This window comes from Mastomys coucha, unplaced genomic scaffold (genome assembly GCF_008632895.1).
Source record: "Mastomys coucha isolate ucsf_1 unplaced genomic scaffold, UCSF_Mcou_1 pScaffold23, whole genome shotgun sequence".
Lineage (NCBI taxonomy): Eukaryota > Metazoa > Chordata > Mammalia > Rodentia > Muridae > Mastomys > Mastomys coucha.
The window spans coordinates 97861345-97885025 of NW_022196906.1; the positions used below are offsets into that span (position 1 = coordinate 97861345).

At 40.4% G+C, this 23681-nt stretch overlaps 1 protein-coding gene across 2 annotated transcripts in view; it reads right to left on the reverse strand.

Annotated features, from left to right (window-relative positions):
- Dnajc13 (DnaJ heat shock protein family (Hsp40) member C13) overlaps nucleotides 1-23681 on the reverse strand; it is a 110389-nt gene that overhangs the window by 20619 nt on the left and 66089 nt on the right. For both annotated transcript variants that reach the window (XR_004111876.1, XM_031345643.1), the window contains exons 30-45: nucleotides 22256-22410; nucleotides 21775-21820; nucleotides 19112-19266; nucleotides 17860-18061; nucleotides 15758-15873; nucleotides 14635-14713; nucleotides 12601-12736; nucleotides 10534-10718; nucleotides 10029-10103; nucleotides 9040-9159; nucleotides 8106-8285; nucleotides 6846-7013; nucleotides 4839-4952; nucleotides 4039-4155; nucleotides 2582-2759; nucleotides 643-734 (exon numbers count right to left, since the gene is read on the reverse strand). Coding sequence is in view for 1 of the 2 variants with exons in the window: in XM_031345643.1 (XP_031201503.1) it covers nucleotides 643-734; nucleotides 2582-2759; nucleotides 4039-4155; nucleotides 4839-4952; nucleotides 6846-7013; nucleotides 8106-8285; nucleotides 9040-9159; nucleotides 10029-10103; nucleotides 10534-10718; nucleotides 12601-12736; nucleotides 14635-14713; nucleotides 15758-15873; nucleotides 17860-18061; nucleotides 19112-19266; nucleotides 21775-21820; nucleotides 22256-22410 (2118 nt within the window). In the remaining variant the exon portion in view is untranslated. The remainder of the gene's footprint in view (nucleotides 1-642; nucleotides 735-2581; nucleotides 2760-4038; nucleotides 4156-4838; nucleotides 4953-6845; nucleotides 7014-8105; nucleotides 8286-9039; nucleotides 9160-10028; nucleotides 10104-10533; nucleotides 10719-12600; nucleotides 12737-14634; nucleotides 14714-15757; nucleotides 15874-17859; nucleotides 18062-19111; nucleotides 19267-21774; nucleotides 21821-22255; nucleotides 22411-23681) is intronic.

Below are 23681 nucleotides of genomic sequence, written 5' to 3' on the forward strand. Positions count from 1 at the left end.
GGGAGACTGGGAGGGGGGGAGAGAGGGAGACTGGGAGGGGGAAGAGAGGGGAAGAGAGGGAGAGAGGAAGAGAAGCTAAGAGGAGAGGAGTTAGGGTCAATCCTCAGGAGGTGTCCTGGTTATAGTACACCCCTCTCTGGGCACCAAAACGGAACTGCCTTCTCCTCTTGTTTATCCGTTGCTACTACACTTTTGAATAAAAAAATCCCTAGTCCCTAACACCACACACAACATTCTACAAGATACCTAGGCCCTGACGCATGTCAACAACCACAGATAGAACCATCCTGAATGACAGTGTCCAGCACTTGTTCTTTAAAGTTATATTTACATTAACTCAATTTTAAAAATACATGATTTTGGCCTAATAGATAGGTTTTCATTAACTTTAGATAATGATTAATCAGATCTCAAAGCACTGACAGTAAGCAGTAGGAAATACAACACTCCTTAGCACAAAACATTCTTTTTTTGTTTTGTTTTTTTTCGAGACAGGGTTTCTCTGTGTAGCCCGGGCAGTCCTGGAAATCACTCTGTAGACCAGGCTGGCCTCGAACTCAAGAGATCCGCCTGCCTCTGCCTCCCCAGTGCTGGGATTAAAGGCATGTGCCACCACCGCCTGGCAGCACAAAACATTCTTACCTCTAATGCCAGCTGCTGCACTTGACCAGCTCCATGGACTCGGAGAAGAGAAAAGATTAACTTAAAGTGCCCGATGCATTCACTTTCAGAACCTAGGGAATATGAAGAAGCAGTTGTTTTATTTACAAGAGGTACAACTGCAGGCCTTTGGCAAACACAACCACTGGCTGTGAATTGTGTCTCTGAAACTCTGAGGGGCATCTGGAAACTGTCCAGGACGTTAAGACATAAATAGCAGAATATTAGAGCTTCTTGGGTTTGCTTCCATGCTTACCTCTAGCTCTAGACTAAAAACAAGAAAATTTCAAGTAATCAGTCCAAATATAACTCACAAATATTAAAGAGAATAAGGCAGCTTTACCCATCCCTTCTACTAGTGGACCCCACCTACAGCCCACAGGCTGCATGAGCCTCAGGACACACACAAACGCAGGCTACCACACCATGTAAAGTGAACCAAAGTACCGTGGGGCTCACTGGTGGTGGTGAATTTTGAGGAGGGATAACAATGATGACCAGTCACTTATTTTCTCACTCGCACTTTGATGGTGATAATGATCTGCAATGTTCAGACTGGGCACAGGATTATCTCTTACCCCAACCTCGTTGAATTTTGGGAGAATCTGACATCATTTAGCCTTTAACTAAGACTGGAACAGAACTCTGCCACATGAAGACAACATAACAAACAATTTGATATGTATGCACCAAGGACTTCTGAGAGCACAGTGATGTTTCCCCTCTCACCCACTTCAGCCCCAATCTCACACAACTGCTGGTACTCTTGTGCGTTAAGCAAGCCTGCTGCCCGCTGCCTACTACTGCAGGGCTATAGAAACAGTGTGATCTTTTGAGGTCCTAGCTGCTGCCTTTACCCCAACAAGCCTGCAAACATGCAGTAAGCTGCTTTTATTCAGTTTCAAACCACGTGTCAATATGGTAGAACAGTCACTACTAATCACTGGGACTCAGGAGAGTGTGGAGAGCACACATCCTAACACCAGATCGTCACAGTGGGACTGGAGCTAAGCTCCTGTGCCTGTCCGGCCTTGCTGCTTTACTAGTGCAAACCACAAACTTACTGTGCTGAAGTCTTACTGGGCCTCAAAACACCAGTAGTATTTTACAATGTCAACCACAAACAATACAGAATGTTACTCTCTCTGGGTTTTAAAAGTCTTTAATTACATCTTAATGTACCTTGTAAATGAATAATTTTTCTAATATTGTTACTAGTTATTTGAATAAAACTTTGGCAAATGCCAAAAAGCCAAAAATTTTAATAGCACTTCAATATTCACCGAAGAAGGTAAATAAATACCTTGAAGAAATTTTAACTGAACTTAAGTTGTGTAGGGTCTCTCTTTGCTGGCATAAGTTAGAAATGAAGCATGTGTTAAGCTTATAGCTTTAACTTGCACCACACCCATCCAGAACCAAGCACTTTGGTGGTTTTCTGGAACCTTTTGAACGTCCTTTGAAAGACATTCAAGAGAAGAACTCTTAGTCTTTTTATTATTTCATTTTTTTGCACATCAAAGACTTCAACTTTTTAAAAAATATGAGTATCCATATGTAAATAGTACTGTGTTGAGGACCAAAGAAGCAACATTTAGATCATTTAATAAATAAATCCAAGCATGTAAACATGATATGCCAATCTCTATCAGTAATGTGAAATTTCATACTAACAAATGATGTTATTGCAGTTTATTTTTTCTTAAACATGACTTCTTCTAAACATGGTCCCCAACGTCTCCCCCAGCCTTATTTACAGGTAGGAGACACTAGGAAGTCAACTCCCTTTATTATTATATCACATGGAGCAGAAGAGCCAGTGTGGTTTTCCCCAAGTCTCCACAATAAAATCGAGCATGTTTGGAGCTCTGGCTGCCCTGCTATAATGGTGGTGCTAGGAATCAAGGGGATAATCACACACCTGGGTTGTATTTGATCACATTTCTCAGAGCCTCCAAAGCCATTTCCACTCTTGGTAAGCGGTCCCCGTGTTGCTCCGATTCCACTTTTGCAGCATGAGTGATGGCCATGAATGTGTGGAGGTACTGGGCCTGAGAGCCTATGTAATCCAACAGACTTGCAGCAAACTCTTTTGGAACCTAAGCCAAGCACATAAATACTTAAATGTGTCATCGTACTAGCCTATCGTAAAGGTTTTTAGAGTAAAAGAAAGAACCTCAAGAAACAGAATGGATGTGATTAAACTGTGAATACAAATGAGCACAGCCATGCATACAGCACTCTGTCAAGGAGTGGGAAAAGCCAAAACCAAATAAAATTTCCCTAATTTTCTGAAATTTTACACACTTTTACCAGTGTCCTGCTACAAGTGATTAGGATATCTGTCCCCTTTACCAATCTAATAAGAGTATACATAATGTAATTTTTTTTTACAAATATATCTTTATAATATAAAAAGTATATTTAGTTACAACAGGAATTCAGGGGTTAGCTCTCCAACAGCCTTTATCAACTATTTAACTTACTTTATTAGCTAGCTACATAAATATATTAATCCTGTGAATAATAATATATGTTATATTTTGGTAAATACCAATTTCAAGAACAAATTCTAAAACAAAGCATTATTTCTCACCCAACTTGGTGGTGAATATCTGTAATCTTAGGTACTTAGGGGGCTGAGGCAGGAGAATTTTGAGTTCTTAGACCTTCTCTCACATATGTGCATGCACACATCCACATACACACATTATGATTTACTTCTCTCTTTACAACCTATTCAATTACAAAATTCTTGCCTTCCTCTCAAAGCAGCAAATAAAGAGAGTAGCTAAGAAACAAGGAGCTGTTTATGAGCTTCACGAAACTCAATTTTTCTTTTTCTTTTTCTTTTTGTTTGTCGAGACAGGGTTTCTCTGTGTAGTCCTGGCTGTCCTAGAACTCACTCTGTAGACCAGGCTGGCCTCGAACTCAGAAATCCTCCCGCCTCTTCCTCCTAAGTGCTGGAATTAAAGGTGTGTGCCATCACAGCCCGGCTGAAACTCAATTTTTCAACAGTCTGACCTACGGTCTCAACCTTCCTAATGCTGCCACCATCTGATACAGTTCCTCATGTTGTGCTGACCCCCAATCATACAATTACTCCTTTGCTAGTTCATAAGTAGAATTTTGCTCTTATGTATCATAATGTAAATATCTGGTATGCTACCCTATGAAAGGTTGTTTGACCCACAGATTGAGAACCACTGATGCCAATAAAGAGGCTCATCAGCTGTTAATGGTTACATACCTACCCGGGACAACGGCTAAAGAACTCAGCCAGTAAAGAGGTATTAATTCCAATCTGTAAAATGTGAGTTATTAGACCTCAGCAGTATGATCAACAGCATCAGACAAAATGAAAAGCCAAGCACTCACCTCTAGCTGAAAAGTTGGGACTTCATTATAGACTCTAACAAAAATCTCGCCCACAATAAGTTCTTTGGCATGTTCAGTGTAGACAAATTCTGCCCCATAAGTTTTGTCACAATCGCCCTTAAAAAAAAAAAAAAAGAAAATTGTTAGATGTAAGAATTTAATGTTCAGTTTTTAAGCCTATCCTGCTTTGTCTAATAATGCACTGAATATGTCAAGAAGGGCACTCACTTTGAGAGAGGGCAAACATGGAGGGGGACACACATGCTAGTGCATGGCTGGAACAGGCACAGTGACAGAGTGCTTTACTTCTGCTAGGTTACCAGGGCTCATCCTGAAGTCTCAGAAGAGCACTGGATGAGGTTAGAGCTGGCAGAAAAAGCAGACTAGGACACTCACTGCTCTTCTCACTCCTCCAGTGGACACTCTGCTCAGCCATGCTATGGGGTGTGTGTGTGTGTGGTGTGTGTGTGGTGTGTGTGGTGTGTGTGTATGTGTGTGTGTGTGTTACAAGTACACTCAGACTGGGGGTTAAAGGGCTGTAGTTACACAGACTATGAGCTTCTTATAGAGTTGGGAATACAGCTCTGGTCCTCCGAGGAGCAGTAGGGGCTCCCAGCTGCCAAGTCATTCCTCATATCCTAGAGGACTACTTCATACAACACCAGGCTAGCCCTGAGATGCCCAGCTAAGAGGTGGCTAGAACTGCTGACTAAACATTTAATTGGTGAATAGCACATTACTTCATCAAGGCTCATTCCACCAGTATAAGTCACCTAAAAAAATATAAAACATTAACATACCTTTTTGATCATATTTTCTTGTTGTGACTCAAGAAACTCAAGCAGTTCTGCCCTTGTAGAGTTGTTCCACATCAAATACGGGCTCTCTGTGTTGCTATTAAGCATCTTAAGGATCTAGGGAGACAGTACTACTGTTAAGTAAGGGGGCCTGAGGTAACAGACCTTGATTAGTACCCCTGTCAGTCTGACAAGCCTGCTGATGCTCTCCTTCTTGCAGTTGAGAAGAACCAAAGCTAAAAAGCTGACACTGCCACAGTTCTTATGTGAGTAAATTCAAAACTGGGACTGAAATCTGAGCCTTGTTCCAAGCAATGCCAGACTTAGTTCTGCTCGTGAAAATGCACTCTCTCTAGTTAGCAGTATTTCTAAAACAACCACACCATGCTTCTTTCACATACATAGACTTGAAAACAAAATGTACGTCTTAGGAAGCACAATCCTAAGAAAGAACAATCAATGAGGTGGGGTGGGGTGGCAGCTTGAACCGCCTGTCCCTGCCCTGACTCAGGCTGCGGCTGAGCAGCTCTGCAGGTACATGGTGCTTCCTGTGCTTTTCCTCATCTCTAAGGATAAACACATATTCCACACTTAAAGTGATTGAATAAAAAGTGTTTTCATTCTTCATGTCCAAAGCTCTAGGCCAGGAGTAGAGGAGAGTGTGTGTGGTAGTGTGAGTGAGAATGGCCCCTTGGGCTCATATATTTAATGTCTGGTTCCAGGTACTGGAACTGTTTGGGAAGGGTTATAGCCTACTTGAGGAAAAGAAATAGAAAAATCCTCACTCAGAGACCTGGCAGTTTAAAATAAATATCTCATTAAATATAGATAAGTTATATATAGAAAGACTTGATTTTGAAATAAAACATTTATTTCAAACAGTAATCATTTATTGCAGACAGTAATCATGAACTTGCTGGTATTTTCTGAGGACGTTTGCAGTCAGCAAAAAGCATCAAACTAGAGAGTAAAAGATCCAGGGGAGAACACTGCTCGCTCCTCCTTGTGGGAACTGTATCCCCATAGAGACCACTGCAAGCATTCACCACAAGACAAGTGAGGGCTTAAACTCTACAAGTACTTGTAATTTTAGAAGCCTGAGGACTTTTTTCTCACAAAAGTAATAGACAACAAAAATAAAGAAGAAAAAAAAAAAAAGAAAAGGAAAACCAGTCCTCTGTTGTGTGCTCCCAGGATGACCACAGCTAATATCTGGTCTGTATCCATCACTCCATTAGTTTTCTGACACCTGGGGTCTGACCTGTTCACTTAATATCTTTGTTGCTTTATTTTTTGAGACAGGTATCATTTTGTAGCCAAGGCTGGCCTCTACTTAATCTTTCTTTGTGAACCACCTAAGTGCTGCATTAAACCTTATAAAATCTTGAAGCTTCTCTTACCTAAAGCACTCAGCACGCACTTAGTGTAGCTTTAGTTTAATTCTTCAATGCTGATTTCCTAGATTGCTTCCCAATGCCCTCACAAAGAGACACACATGTTGTAAGGTCGCTGAAGTAGTACTTATTTTCATCATAAAATATGCATAAATACTGATGTATAAATACATTTACGTAGCAGTAAGAATAAACTATGACTTCTAAGACACATCTAAACCCATTCTCTTGTCTGAGCCCTTTGTGACCCAAGGTTGGTAGAGAACTGTGGGAGACTCTGCTGCTGAGAACCACGAAGCTAATTCTCCATCTCAGAGGTTAGGCTCTAAGGTGTGTTGTCACAGCCATAAACCCTCAATACACTCGTCTTCTTGTCTGAGAGAACAAGCACGTGAATATTCAATTCTCAGGTTTCTTAGATCAACAGGGATTATCCTGGTCCTCTGTTACTTAAAAGACTTTCCCAACCCCGGCTAGTGTGAGTCCATACCTCAGCAGCACTAGCTAGGCTAGTGCGAGTCCGTACCTCAGCAGCACTAGCTAGGCTAGCGCGAGTCCATACCTCAGCAGCACTAGCTTTAGCTAGCTTTCAACCGCGGCTAGCATGAATCCGTACCTCAGCAGCACTAGCCACAGCTAGCTTTCGAGCAATGTAGGGCGTCAGCATGCCAGCTAAACTCTTCCTTACAGTTGGATTTTCTGGGGTTGCTTGGTCTTCAGGCAAATACCCACCAAGGCGACTCAGAGCATGGACACTGAGTTTGGCAAGACTGTTGGCTACTTCCTGTTTTAAAAAACAAGCCATTAAAGTATGTATGGATGTATGTCTCCTTACATTAGTGACACAACAGAAACATTTTAATGATCAAATGGAAACAGCCGGCACAGAGTATCAGATTAGCATCACAGCCCCGGTGCATTTGAGATTTATTTTGTTTTCAAACAGGGAAACCCCTTAGCACCAACACGTTCATCTGTACCCAATGCAGTGTCTTACAGAATCACTTGAAAGCAGGAAGAAGAGGAAGAGATAGTGTTATGGTGTGTATATGCTTGGCCCAGGGAGTGGCACTATTAGAAGGTGTGGCCCTGTTGGAGTAGGTGTGTCACTGTGGGTGTGGGCTTTAAGACCCCCATCCTAGCTGCTTGGAAGTCAGTATTCTACTAGCAGCCTTCAGATGAAGATGTAGAACTCTCAGTTCCTCCTGTAACATGCCTGCCTGGATGCTGCCATGCTCCTGCCTTGCTGATAATGGACTGAACCTTTGAACCTGTAAGCCAGCCCTGATTAAACGTCCTTATAAGAGTTGCCTTGGTCATGGTGTTTATGCACAGCAGTAAAACCCTAAGACAGATAGTAAGGTAGGCCTGATTGCTAGATTCACATGATGGAAAAATGAACTATGAATGACTATAAATATAAACTAAGAAAAAAAAAAAGATAAAAAAACAAAAACAACTATAAAAATCAGACAAGTACAAAGGTGTTGTGGAGAGATAATCCCAACACCTTGACATATTATTATATCTCCCTATTATATAAACTGCATAAACAATCTGAAATCATACAATTGACTCTCAGTAACTGAGAAAATATATCATCTCTGTTCTTTAGATTCCCTTGCCTTAATTAAATCCCTCAAGCACAAGCAATTCAAAGCCAAAGTGTTGGGTATGGCACAGCTATAATGCCTGTACTGGAGAGCTGGAGGCAGGACAGTCTGGGCTGTGCAGTGACTCTGAGGTCACTGTGGACTGTATTTTGCCAGCGTCAGGAGCAGTCAACAGCCACCTTCAAACACATCATCTCTGAATGGCTCAAGCTTTGCTTCCCAATGACTTACCAAAAGTCTACATGGGTTTGGGCTAAACTTACCTGCTGGTTTGTTTCTTCATTTTTCTGAATGCCACTCTCTTCCAATGTATAGTCATAGTTAAACAGATAAACAAGCAGATACCACAAAATTCCAGCCTGAAATAGATGTGTTTGTAGCCAGAAATCCACAGCAAAAGAGCTGACACATTCTACTGCGAGGGCAGCCACCCGTGGGATACACTGCAAGGAGAAGAAAGAATTGACTTGCAGGGTGAAAACACTGCCAAGGGAAACCAGCACTGGGCACAGCCCAGCTAGCTATCTTTTTGTACAAAACATCGCACAGTGTGCAAAGACTCAGACAATCCGCTTTCTTGACTCTCATCTAAATGCAATAAAGCATCAACAGCAACACTATTAAAACAATCAGAGGTCTGAGCTTCACATCAGCATCCTTGCTCCTACGAAAGCTGAAGGCATCACGCAGAAGCAGCTGAGGAACTGTGATCAGGTTCCCCAGTCCCAGCTGCCTCATTCCAGGTCTGTGCCTCCATCCCTTCTACTCAACTCAACTCAGCTCGACGCAGCGGAAGTCGCTCTTCCCAGTCAGCCATAGCATCCTCAGAGCTGGCTTCTCAGCAGTTTCCTGGGAATCAGCATGTTCTTAGATTTCAGAAGCCTTCACAGTCAGCAGTGACTGGACCACAGGTTTTACAAAGTCCTGCCCTTTTTATTAAATTTTAGTCTCATCCTCTCTGTTCTTCTTTGGAAATTAAGTCCAACTCATTTCTTCTAGCTATGTCACTCCAGTGTTATCTTTTGTGTGGCAGAATAGGAACAGACCCCAACATGTACAGCAATGTTTCTACAAGAATCCTTAGAGATACGAGTGATTTACTTAAAAATAATCTTAGGTAAGCACATGGCTGTAAATCAAGCACTGGCTGTTGTGACTGTACCCAGAGAGGACAGGTGTGACAGGTGTGAGCTGTACCTTGCCAAAATACAGCACCCGGCAGAGGTCCTTGATGATGGCAGGCATTTCTGTGATCTTCTCCCGGCACTCTTCAAACTGGGCAGCCACGCTGTAGCATCTGCTTATGTGTCCACACACCTGCAGACGGCACAAGACACAGAACCATTGCACATGTGGTCCTTATGTAAGACTCAACAAGACACATCAACACAGATGCGAGACAATGCTTAATATTATATGTGATGCTCTAATATTAAACAGAACATTTTGACTGAATTAGCAGTAATCTTAAGATTTCCTATAGATGCAGAAGTCAGCATACCATGGACAAACACATCATAGCCTATTTTTGTGCCACCACTGAGCCAAGAATACTTTTGTTCTTTAAAAATGTTAAGTGTTATTAAAAAAACCAATAAAATGCAAAGGATTATATACCAGACAATGAAAACCTAATTAATACCTCATATGCTTATTCAACTTTTATTTTAAAAGAGCTCTGGGATTCTTAGTTAAGGTGTTTTTGTGCATTTATTAACAGGGCACACTACTGTAAATTCTTCTCATATAAGCCACTTCAACATAGCAGCTACAACTCAAAGCCAGTACTCAACTGATTTATACCTTAAGCCTAGAGAAATGAAGGGCCACACAAAAAGCTATGCTCTGTAATTTAGTGAATTCATAACAGGTTTTCTACCAAAAAATCAAGCTCTTTCAACCTCCACAAACAATAGCCAGTTAGTGTACTTGGTGGAGAATGGGGAGGAAACTGGAGCAGTGCAGGGGAGTGAGCCGAGAATGACAACAGGGCGAGTGTGTGAGGCTGCTGATAGAACCTGAGGGCCAGCACACTGCGCTCCACCTTTAAAAAGAGGAAGGTGACTGCAGCAAGGGCAGTTAGGGGTCCTGCTGCAAACCTGCTTGAATCACACCCGCAACCCACCCTAGGGTGAGAAACTCAGCTGATGTCTGAAGCACCCGTGTATCACCCAGCTTAGCCTCACCTGCACCGACATGTCACTTGGCTTACTGGAGCGATTCAGGACAGCCACACAGCGACTAAATGCCTCTTGTAACACCTGTAAGAAAGAAGTATGCCACTAACTTCTGTTTGACTTGAAGGGTAAAAAGCCTTTTCTAGCACGGATAAGAACACATAACCTTTTAGTGTTACATGTTTGGTAACTAAACAGTAACTCAATTGACATCTGTTCAATAAGCAGGTAAAAGAGGGGCCTCAGGGGTTTGCTGCTCATTAAAAGCATTCTCAGGCACTACTTTATACTCAACATTATCTTCATCTCCTAGGAACTCAGATTTCTGGGACTCCTATAGATGAGCTGCTTTTACCTTTGATTTTGGCACTAGAATACAGGGACTATGATGCTATGCTCTCTGCTGGGATAAAGGAAAAGGAAAAAGTACACTAAATGCATTTGTGCTGAGAGATTCTGTATTGTCCAGAGCCACTTACTGTGCCTGCACAAGTGTAAACAAAGTCCCTCTTACCTCTAAGCCGGCTTCTCTCCTGAGCTCTTCAGCGTTGAGGGCTGAGCAGTTGACTGTGTGGAAAGCCAGCTCTGCAGCCGCAGGCAACAGTGGTGATTCTTTAGAGAAGAGGAGGTCATCTGAAGTCTCCATTGTTATAGTCCTAATTAGCATGGGATATCCTGCATATTTATAAGGCTGTAACTCTAAAGTAACAGAAAGACAGTGTTAAGGTCACACCACAGCTCAGTTATGCTACCTCAGAAAATGAACAGTTCTTCTATTAAATGTCTCCTAATTTACCTTTCCTTTTCGGTGAGCTCATGGAACGAACTACAATATTTTCTACTTGGTATGGAAATAACTGATTTTGCAGAATATCTGCTTTCTGCCATCCTTTTATAATTTCTCACCAGGTTACACGCTGTAAGACCCAGCAAGTGCTCCTGCAATTACACGGGCATTTAGCACGTACCTCTCTTAAGAAGAATGAGATTCCAGGTGCAATGCACGTTAGCACTCTGATCAGCTTCTAAGAACAAGCTCCCTGCTTTATCTATTTTACTAACATTTACAAATCCTGAAATATGAATTGTTACTAGAAATACTAAATAGAAAATAGTATTGACTATTTGCCCAACTCTCTTCCGGTAAGTACAGTTAGAGGTAAAAGCTGTCATATACAGGCAGTGTTTGCAAAAGAAAAAAACCTATTAAATGAAGTGAAGCTATGCAAAAAGTCAGTCATGACATATATTTTTAAATTTATTTTTATGTATGAGTGTTCTGCCTGCATTTATGTATGTATATTTATGCATGTCTGATGCTCTTGGAGGCCAGTAGACGGAACTGGATCCCCTGGAACTAGAGGTACGGATGATTGTAAGCTGCCACATGGGTTCTGGGAATTGACCCTGGATTTTATGAAGTGCAGCCAGTCTTAACTACTGAGCCACTTCTCCAGCCTCTTGGGCCATGATATTTTTAAGCACCTCTGTAACTTCACTTGTAATAAGAATAAAGTGTTTTTATATTTTGAAGCTGATCAATAATTACCTGCCTTAAGTTATATTGTTTTAAGCTGACTTAAGAAGAAACAAAGTAAACATGTACATATGTGTGTTTAAAACAGATTATTCAAGGTTTTGATGTAGATTTGTAACCTCATTCTTAGTTCTAGAAGCCATATAGCTAAGATGTTTTATGTACATGTTCTCTTTAAGACATTATACCAAAGCATGTTGAGCAAGCTCTCCTCAATGATCCAATTGCTAAATTCTCAGCTGCCCCTTCCAAAATCCAATTATAACTCCCTCTCATACTAAGTTTCCCAGACATTGCATGCTATTCTTAAATCCCCACCATGCTCTCACTTCCTTCTCTCTTCACATCATCTTACATTCTTTTTAAGCCAATAGATTATCTGATGTAAAAAACTCAACAAAGAATCAAATATTTCAACATACCCTTAGATACTCTGGGCTTTGAACTGCTAGGACTACATTTAGACAACTCTGAAATGACACTTATTTCACCAAAACCAGTGCTTTTCTAACTATTTCAAAGGACTCAGCATCATGAGAGTGACAGTATGAAGAAGGAGATGTGCAATGGATAATCTTGTCAAGTTTCTTCCGCTAGAAATACTCAAGCATGCTTGGTGTTTGTTCTCCACCTTCTGAGGCTGCTGGAGCCAGGTCAGGCAGTCTTTACATGTAACTGAAGATCATTAAATGGTCTTAAGTTTCTGATTCTACTTACTATCTTATATATAATGTAATGTGCTTGCTGCTAGATGGTAAAACACAGAACTAACCATGCAGCACCACAGAACAGAAGCATCATTTGAGAAGGAATAATGAAACCTTGTTGGCAATGCAGAATACTGAAACCACAGGCAGAGAAGACCCACAGCAAGCATTGCTTGAGACCTTCCTCTGGAAGATAACTACTTTCCTGATCTAAAAACTCAATTCCCAGAGTCCTTTGTAGTAACAGTTCCAAATCTGTTAGAATATGTTGCAGAACAAGTAACTCAGTAAGGTTAGCTAGAAAATAAGCCACAATCTATGATGACAGGAGATTTACCTTCTTTATGGCGGTTGAAAAGGATGCTCTGTGTTTTCAGAATTAAAATTATATTCTCTGGATCTGGCCCATCCACTATTTTTGTTGACTTGGTACATAAAAATTCATATGCTTTATTTACTTTTTCAAACATGTCCTGTATGTAACCACAGACAATTAGGTTTTAATTAGAATTTTTCTAATTAAAACTTAAGACATAATTGGTACTTGGTTATTAAAATTTATCAATTTCTTTAACTATTTTACCTTCACATTAAGGAATTCATTCCAACTGCCATCTAGCTGGTATACCATAAGAGGAAAAATATTTGCATAAAATTTAAATATCCCATTAAGTATACATGAACACACACATACTAAGGGCCTAGGGATGCACCTTAAATGGTAAGGTGCTTGTCTAGAATGCACAAAGCCCCTGGGTTTAAAGTCCAGGACCAAGTAAGCTGGGCACAGTGATACATGCCATCAACCTCAGAGGACAGGGACAACAAAAGTTTAAGGTCCCTGGCTATATGAGAGCTAGAAATTACTTTGGAATATGTCACATCCTATCTCAAAAAAGAAAAAATACTCCCCCAAAACTCAAAATCCCAAAACAAAAAACACTAAACTTAATATATACCATTATCCCTAAACTTAATATATACCAGAGACTGACTCAATGCAGGAAGAACTACTGTTAAGTTTATTCTTTAAAAACCTTGAAGTTATATTTTCGTCTGTGTGGGAGGGGCAGAGTGGAGGTGAAAGGAGGACCTGCGGGTGACTTGTGGGTTGATTCTCTCTTCACTTTTGTGTCCCAGGTTCAGTGGCAAGTACACTGACATACCAGACATTCACGGTCTGGCCCCCAGTGCTATGTTTACTGAGTGTTATGCCAAGCACTGTGTTAAATTCTGTTCTCTTATTTAATCTGCAAAAGAGCTATTTCAGTGTGTACTCTCAGTGTCTTCATGAAGACCCAGCAACTTGAAGACAGTGAATGTTTACACAGAAAACAAAACACTGGTCGGGGGCAGGGCAGCAGGAACCCTTATGGAAGGGCCAGACCACTGTCAGCTTCTCTACAATAGTTTATATAGTATTTTAATACCTAAAAAGTTAATACTAGCAATTTGCCAAATGTCAAACTTTCGATTTTATTTTATTTTTCTGATGAATTTGGATTGCTATAAGTTCACAAAACAAAGCAATAACAACAAAAGCTCATTAGACTAAAACTAAATCAAAACAAACTAAAAATGAACCTAAAAGCCAACCGGGCCTTTAACTTTTAAAATGTTTACAGTCATACAAGCGGCAGCTTTTCAACATCAAGTCTTCCTTCTCAGAAATATGGTATATATCCAATTTCCTAATTCTTCACTTAGGATAAGAATTTGGGTGTCACTGGGCAGTGGTGACACACACCTTTAATCTCAGCACTTGGGAGGCAGAAGCAGGTGGATTTCTGAGTTCCAGGCCAGCCTGGTCTACAAAGTGAGTTCTAGAACAGCCAAGAGAAACCCTGTCTTGGAAAAACAAAAGCAAAAGCAAAAACAAAACAAACAATAACAAAAGAGAGAGAGAGAGAGAGAGAGAGAGAGAGACAGACAGACAGACAGACAGACAGAGAGACAGAGAGAGACAGAGAGAGAGAGAGAAAGAAAGAGAGAGAGAAGGGGAGGGTGAGGGAGGGGGAGAGAAGGAGGGGAAGAGAGAGAGAGAGAGAAAAAGAAAAAAAAATAACCAAAGAGATTTTGGGTGTTACTAGGGAAAAAACAAAAGAAAAAACCCAAACTCCATGAACACTGCTTAAGCTGTATGGTGATAACAGACCTCAAATAAAGTTTATCTATTATGATTATAAGTTAGACATTAGAGTTATTAATTCTCAAACAGAAATGAATAAGGCTGGAGAGTAAATTTACCCTAAACATACTAGTTATAGACGCAGCCCTGCCAACAGACTGAGAAGCCCACCCACCGAGAGCACAGGCTGTAGGTCACAACCTGCTCAGACTGGGTACATATGTAAGATGAGGTAGCACATACCCTTCCTTCTGGGTTCTTATCTGGGTGGTACTTCTGTGCGAGTCTAAAGTAAGCTTTTCTGATCTTGCTTTCATCATGCCTGGAAGGAGGGAAATTGTAAATACAGTAAGGCACATGAAAAAGGACTTATATAATCATCTAACATGATGTTTGTTAACACTCTCACCTCTACACGCCAGGAACTGTATTATTGATCCCACATTTGGAATTGATCATGTACTAGGCATCCAATTAAATCCAGTAAGATTTATGTAAGATTTTATTTTTATGTTATCTTTATAGTAAATAAAAGCTATAAGTTCTCTAAGCAAGGTTCAACTTATAAAATTTAATTGTTTACAATGTAGTTTTAACATTATCTATTTAAAAAGTTATAGAATTGTATTTGGGATTTGAGAAAATAAGTTTTTTTTTTTTTAAAGATTTATTTATTGTATGTATATGAGTATACTGTAGCTGTCTTCAGACACACCAGAAGAGGGCGTGAGGCCTCATTATGGATGGTTGTAAGCCACCATGTGGTTGCTGGGTTTTAAACTCAGGACCTTTAGAAGAGCAGTCAGTGCTCTTAACCACTGAGCCATCTCTCCAGCCCAGAAGTGTGTTTTAAAATCCAACAATTTGTCCAATGCCACTACAACCTATATAATTTTGTTTCTGGATCAGTAATTAAGTAAGCAACCTTTACAAAGACATTTGTTCTGTTCTTTAAAAACATGCCTACTAAGCCACTTTTTCCTACTGTGTACAGTCACTATAGAACTTGCCAGGAATTCTAATCTGAATATAGTGTCCCGGGCATACTTCCAACACACCTTTCCCAAGCACAGCACATACTGTTAAGAGGAAGTGGGGTTCAAGTGTGTGATGGGAGCCACGTGCCAGGTGAAAGCTAGGCACACTGCACATTCTATTACTGTTCATGTAAGAAAATGCAATGGTTACCAACAAGAACAGTAGAGTGTAATCTGGTTAGTAAGTCTGTAATGTCAAAGTCAGTGTCTAGAGTTCCAGATAATTCTCATAGGCCTTGTGTATAAGTAAGTGTGGCTTTTTAAGTGGAATCTCATCTTTGTCGTAAGCTGAGGCAGACATCTACCACTATAATACTGAAGTAACTCACAGCCCCTGGCCTACAGGCAGATTAAGCACTCCATAAGCATCATCTATGGACATCATAGGCGGCTTCTTTTCTACTTCCTTCTTCCAAGCATCAAGGGAATCTTTCAGAAGCTTAACCTTAAAGACAAAGGAGTAGAAATTAGCATCTAGCAAAATAAAATAATTCAAAATACAGTTTTAGATTAATATTTGTGCTATATTTATTTAAATCAACATTTCTAGGCTATCCAATCTTAACAATGTTGGCAGCCAGGTTACTTGCTACAGAATTTTCTTCTGTTTAAGTTATATTTTTATTCTTATCCAATGTATCCCAATAATTAACTTTTAAATGGAAGGAGTTGCAGAGACAAAGTATGGAGCAGAGACTGAAGGAAGGACAATCCAGAGTCTGCCCCACCTGGGAATCCTTCCCATATTCAATCATCAAACCCAGACACCACTGTGGATGCCAGCACATGCTGGCTGACAGGAGCCTGATATAGCTGTCTCCTGAGAGGCGTTGACAGTGCCTGACTAATACAGAAGTAAAGGCTCACAGCTATCCATTGGACTGAGCACAGGGTCCTCAATGAAGGAGCTAGAGAAAGAACCCCAAGGAGCTGAAGGGTTTGCAGCCCCTTAGGATGAACAACAATATGAACTAACTGGTATTCTCCCAGGGACTAAACCAGGAACAAAATAGTACACATGGTGGGACTCATGGCCCCAGCTGTGTATGAAGCAGAGGATGGTCTAGTTGGTTATTAGTGGGAGGAGAGGCCCTTGGTCCTGTATAGGTTCTATGCCCCAGTGTAGGGGAATACCAGGGCCAAGAAGCGGGAGAGGATGGGTTGGTGAGCAGGTGGAGAGGTGAGGGAATAGGGTTTTTTTCCGGAGGGGAAACTGGGAAAGGGGATATTATTTGAAATATAAATAAAGAAAATATCTAATAAAAAATAAGGAAAAGAAAAAATAATTAACTTTTAAAGGAACATTCATAAAACATAGAAAACCTCACAATTAGTAAAAGATAAACTGTACTAAGCAAGCAAGCACATTGTGGAACTTTTCTTAAGGTCACCTACATATGATATGTGGACATTCACACAAATGTAAGACAGGGAACTAACTGAAGCCACAGAGGAAGGGGAAGAGAGGATGGCTAATACCTGTCTATCTCACGCCTATACACTAAAGGAGTATATAGCTTTACACAGCTGTCAGATTCTTTTATTTATTTTTCTTGATATAGGCCAAGCTGGTCTTGTAACCTTCCTGCCTCAGCCTCCAAATGACAAGAAAACACAGGGGCACCCTATCAAAGCTAATTCTTTAAAATCTGAAAAACACTAAAATGTAAGGTACATTTTCCAACAAATCAGTGACGGAGCTGACATTAAACATCTATCTCATTTACTAGCTTAAAAGTATCCTATCATTTCATGTAGAGTTCTATCTCAATGAGTGCTGGACTTGTCTTTATTTGGTCTTAAAACTTTGACTTGCAGTACCACTGGCAAATATTCTCACATCTTTTAGATGGTAAGTTCTGCTACAGAAAAAGTAACAGCATGGCCACCAGACCTACTTTATTCTAGCTTTCCACAGGTGCGGGGTTCCAGGCTAGAGGAACACCAAAGCCACCCCAGGACTGGCAGAGTGCATACAGAACAGGCCTGAACTCTTGCACATGCAGGAGCTATGCTCACACGAACACTCAGTTGTCAGAGGCTCCTTTACATTTCTATCACCACCACTTTAAAGATGAGCCAAGGCTTGCTGAAATCAATGTCCCATAGAGCCCGGTCCCTGGCCAGGGTCCGAAACTTGTCTTAGTCATAAAAGATTAAAAACTTCTGGAGTTCAAAATCTACCCAAAATGTATTAACAAACTACTCAGTACATATTGCTGAAGAGAGAGAGAGAGTCTGACTGTTGTCTAGGCTTGCCATGAACTTTGGTTTAGGCAATCTTCCAGCCTGATCTTCCCAAGCAGTGGGACTGCAGGCACGCAGCACTGTGACTATCTAAAACCACATTCCTTTTGATCACAGAAGGAAAGCACATTCAGAAGTGTTTAGAACTGTTTCTGCAGTTTAAGAAAGAACAAACTGAACTTACTGGGTCTTTAATTGGCCAATCTGGAAACCGGAGTGTATCACAAAGTTGTTTGAGGTAATAAATATTACAAAATAGTTCATTTTCTAGCTGTGGATAGTTAATAACTGGGATGGGACAATATTGATAAAGTGCTCTTGTATTGCTCTGCAGGCGAGGTGTGAAGTCAGCAAGGTGGGCAGCAATCTTCTCGATCATGAGACGCCTACAATCACAGAAGCTTCCAGTCAGGCATTCTGAAGGATTGTATAACTTAAAGAGAAACATGGGTAATCATGCAAGAAAATTACATAAATATGCAGAAATACTCAACTATAAAATGAGATTAAATGTTACTCAGAGTATTTAGTTACACTGTGTATACTCGGTTGTTCCTACTAAAAACTCAAGCCATTACAAGGCTAGAAGGTGTCTGCATGCACAGCCAAGGACTAAGGCGGGCTATGGCCTTCAAAGAAGCTCATTACATGGTATTATTGACTTTGCCCTAAGCTAAGCAGAACTCAATTTGGTAAGAAAAACCTTTCAGGGAGAGGAACTCAGACAATTTAAAAAGAAAAATATTATATACAAAAATTATTTTTAATTTATTCATATACCTACATATTTTTCCCAAGAAAAATGATTGGCACACAGACTGTCACCATTAAAAATGGTGGCCAGCATAAATCAAGCCTAAAGGTTAGCCTGTCCCAGAAAGTCAATGATAATAAATAGATGGTATGGAAAATGTAAAGCTGGCCTGAGAACTAAGTGACTCGAAGATCAAATGTCATGCAGCTAAGAGAGGTGAGGGCTTCCAAAACGGCAGCCACCATCCTGGATCTATGAACAGCCATGTCTCCCATGGACAAGCGAGGTGTATACTATACACTGCTATGCACTTCTGTGTCTTGCCTTTTTCTGTGTTTTCACAGGCTTCTCCCATGGCAAGCCTTTCCTTGTAATACAAGACAAGCTTGCTAGAAAACACTATCACAATTCCTTTGGGTACCTCGTTTGATCTATTCTATGTATGTAGGCAGAATGTGTGGGATACAGGCCCATTTCCAAGAACCTAAACTGTGTCTTGACAGTACGTGTGTGACAGGTCACACAGAGGCTCTATTAGCAGTAATTTATCAACTCCTGTCGCTGATGCTGCAGGCCTTGTCAAAGGCGGTGAGCTGAATGGGAGCATAAGGAAACTGGTAAGACCTCTTCTAGCACTGGAAAGCAGGCCAGGTGATCAACAGCACACTCAGCACAGACTCACCTCATCTCACTGCTCCAGATTGCCTCTGGAGTGTCAAATTCACCAAGGAAGATCTCAGAAAACTTCTCAGGTTCATAATTTTCTAGGTAGCAAACCATTGCTTCAGGTAGGATATGTCCAAGTATACTTCTCTGAAAAATATCTTGTCCTTTAGTCTTAAAAAGCAACAAAAATAGATAAATGTAGTTAGAATAAAATCACCTTTAAAGACTTTGATAAATGAATAATTTGAGTATCTCAAGAGAGAAGCACAAGGCCAAGCATGGTGGGGCACACTCGAATCCCTGCACTCCTAGGGCTGGGGAAGATACATCTCTGTGAGTTCAAGGCCAGGTAGCCAAGGCTATGTAGAGACACCTTGTCACAAAACTTACAGTCAAACAAACATAATAACACAGTGCCAACCAGAACAAACCACTTCTGTGCCCTAGGGAGTTGGAGGAACACAGTGAAATGTGACACCAAGGGTAGCAGTAACAGCCAGTTTTCACCTGCATCACCACACAGGAGTAAGGATGATGAGCCAACCTGTGGCCATGGGTCATAATGATGGACAACAAGGAAGAGCCATAGAGAAATCCATCATCTACTACTCCAATCGTTCTAGCTCCTACTCATACTTGCCGTTTTCAAAACCAAGTAAGTCTAGCTCCTTTTGACAATTCTTAGTGTGTGTGTGTGTGTGTGTGTGTCCCAGCTCACATGCCAAGGCATGCCTGTGGAGGTCAAGAAGTAGGCTCTATCTCCCTCCATATAGGTCCTGGAGACTCAACGCGATCACCAGGGCTGGCAGCAAGCACCTTTTACCTGCTCAGCCATCTCATCTCATTAGCCATGAAATCCAGATCTTAAGAGGCTGCTCTCATACAATGTGAATAAAATTTAAGGGGTGTAGGGGATTCATTTAAAGTAATTGCAACTAACTGGATCAAGAAGTCCAAATCTAGCTCACAATTTAATATGCTACAGTTTGAAACTTTTTTCTTAGGATGGAAATCTGGTCCTAGTGAACATAAATGCTTTCTTCCTTCTATCTAGGTAACATGTTTTCTTTCTCCAGGATACCAACAGAAATGGAAAGCAAGGGTTTGCCACTTGGTGTAGAAACAAATTCAAAAGGGGGCATTTTCAGACATTTTGCCAACAAGAGTGATATATGTTTACTGTTAAACAGCTGGGGAAATCTGCTGTTCCGCTTCCTAGAGTTCTATTATTTGGTATTTCTTACATAGAGAATATTGATGTCATTATTCAAAATATTTAAGTGAATAATTTCTGAAATAAAAGTTTTCAGGATCTCAGGAGATAGCTCCAACTGTTATGGCTTCTTACACCAGCATGAGGACTTTAATTTAGATGCCCAGAACCCATAGCAAAGCCTAGTGGGCAGCATGTGCTGTAATCCTGGCCCTGGGAGTGGGGGGAGATGACACAAGGACAGGCAGAGCCCTGGAGCTCACTGATGAGCCAGCCCAGGCAAAGCTTCAGTCTTCAGGTTCAGTGAGAGAGCTTGTCTCAAACACCAGGGTGGCTAGACAGACATCTCAGGCTGACCTTGGTCTCCACATAGGTACACAGGAGAGCACACACATAAGCACACACACAACCCCCATGCCCAGTTGTTTCGTTTTAAGATATTACCTATCTACTGATACACAGAAGTAAAGGAGAAATGATGCCCTAATGACTAATACTATATTAAGTATCACTATTTTCTATCTATCACTATAGATTCTATTCTACCTATATTTCTATGTTAGATATGATATTCTATTTAAGTATCACTATTTCTATTCTTTTTTTTTTTTTTTTTTTTTTTTTTTTTTTTTTTTTTTTTTTTGGCTTTTCGAGACAGGGTTTCTCTGTGTAGCCCTGGCTGTCCTAGAACTCACTCTGTAGACCAGGCTGGCCTCGAACTCAGAAATCCGCCTGCCTCTGCCTCCCAAGTGCTGGAATTAAAGGCGTGTGCCACCACCGCCTGGCGCTATTTCTATTCTTAATACTTAGTGTATTATCACTATTTCCATCTGAAGTGAAAGGCTGCCACCATCTGTTTCCCTTTAATAGCTCCAGGCAAACTTGTTTGTTATTCTTAGGGCTTCAGTGGCTATTCTATGAAGCCTTCATTACTGTCTAGTGTCTAACACTGAAGTGGTGCAACTATCTTCAAGTGTCTTCAACAGTGGCTAGCTTTGGGTAAAATCTAAAAATTAAATGCTCTAGCAAAAGCCTAGCAAATTTGAAACACCTGCCAATAACTACACAACAGTGAAGTCCCTCCGTACACTACAGCTAACAGGAAAGGGTAAGAGCACTCTGAGAGCACGCGAACACAGCGCAGCTTCAAAGGGCAACCTCAAAGCACATCTGCCTTAGGGTCTGAACCAAAAAGCTCAAGCATTAATGAATCTTAAGAGATTTCAGTATATGATTAAATCTTTACAAAAACCACCAAAAGCTATCAAGGGGTAATTCATGGTTGTGATTTCGGTGTAAGCATACTTTATTTTCATTTTAAACATCTGCTTAGCCTTTTTATGTGCGGGTACCACAAAGAATGCGCATGACTTACTAAACATGAGGCCTACTTTCAAGCACTGACAACCAGAGCACCCAGACAGTGCACTCAGGGTCTGTGCTCAGGGGTCGGCTAATGTGCTTACCTCCTCAGACTTGAAAGCTTGTTTGGTATGTGTATATTTCAAAAACCTAGGAAAAAAATAGAGTATCTTTCAGATAGAGAAACTGATTAGGTTTTAGTCTAAAGGTTTCTAAAGCCTAGACCATTAATAATTTTTAAAACTGTAAAAAAAAAAAATGTTAAAAGGCAACTCATAAATCCATATTCGAAGGCCTGAAATGTGCCATTTTGAGGCTCATCTTAAGGTTACACAGTAATATAAAAATATTTTAGACAGCAAAATATAAAATTCCATGTATTTATGTTAAATATATACATACATATAGTAAAATAAATTTCAAATACTAGTTCTAGTAAACTGGCACAATTCTTTTCCTCTACTTTCCAACGTTTTAGATATTTTAAGATAACGATTATAATGAAAAAGCAATGCTGCAAAAGCTCCTATTATGAGTACCCACATATAACTGAAGTCATTTAAGACAGTGTCTTCATGGTCTTACCGAGCAACAGGAAGCACGTTGGAACCTGTATACATCATGATGAAGAAAAACACTCCACTGAGATAGAGGCGAGGTAACTGTGGGTTATCTTGCATAATGTGATGTAATAAGATGGCAACTTTCTCAACCAGGATAGGGTCAAAGGTCAGCAGCAACTGAAAAAGCAAATAAAATGTTTTGTTTGGTGAGTTATGCTGAGTTATCATTTCTTACATCCATGGGATTCAATAAACTTGTATCATACTGGAAACTGACTTAAAAAGGGATCATTCTATATTTAATGCAGGTAGTAATGCAGTAAACTGTTGAGAACGATCAAAATATGCCCAAAGCTGCTTTTATGTTGTTACAAGCAAAGTTGCTTGTTTGAGAGTATTTCTACCGCACATACATGTGTTATCTACATGTGTGTTTATGTGCATATGAGCATGGATGTATACATCCATGTCATATATGTCTGTGTTGCATTAGTTTCAACTAAATGAAACGATGAAAACCTCTCTGAAGGACACTGGACTTGACGAGAAGAACAAAAATGAAAAGCAGGCGAGGCCAGCCTGGTCTACAGAGTGAGTTCCAGGACAGCCAGGGCTACACAGAGGAACCCTGTCTCGAGAAAAAAAAAAAGAAAGAAAGAAAGAAAGAAAGAAAAAAAGAAAAGCAGGGCTAAAGTGCAACTCAGAGGCTGTCACTACCACAAGGCCCTGAAAGACAAGGCTCTAGGACACTGCGGGACCCCTCAGGCCACTGACAACATCCAGGCTAACAAAGATCTAAGCAGAACTGCTTTGAATGTGTTCTAAATCATTTTAGTTTTACTTACTATTTACATAATAAAGGTGACATTTCAATTTTCAATGAATACTTGCTTCCAAAGAATTCCAAATCTGAAGTCAATTGCTACTTAGTAAAAGCAAAACCAGCGTATAAGGTAGGGTGTAAGCATTGGCTCTGTTGACAGGCAGACAGTTTCAGTGAGATGAGGATGGAGTGTAATGTAAGCACTGGCTCTTGGTGACAGGCCAATAGTCTAGACTCAGTTGTGAGAAAGAACAGCTTTTAAGTCACGATTAAATGTCTCTTGCTTTACGCCCTCTGTGTTCAACAAGGCAGTCACACTGCTCTACTCTATGACAAGGCAGTCACACTGCTCTACTCTATGACAAGGCAGTCACACTCTTCTACTCTATGACAAGGCAGTCACACTCTTTTTTTTTTTTAATTTTTTAAAACTTTTATTTCATTATGATGAGAAAGGTTACATGATTTCAATTTATCTGAATATGTTAACATTTAAAAACTTATTTCAATTAAATATAATTGAATCACATTGTTGTTTCCCTTTTGTACCACTGCTTCTCCCAAAGACTCCCCTTCAATACCTACAATATCTTTTTTGTCATATTCCTTAAAATTTATAAAATAT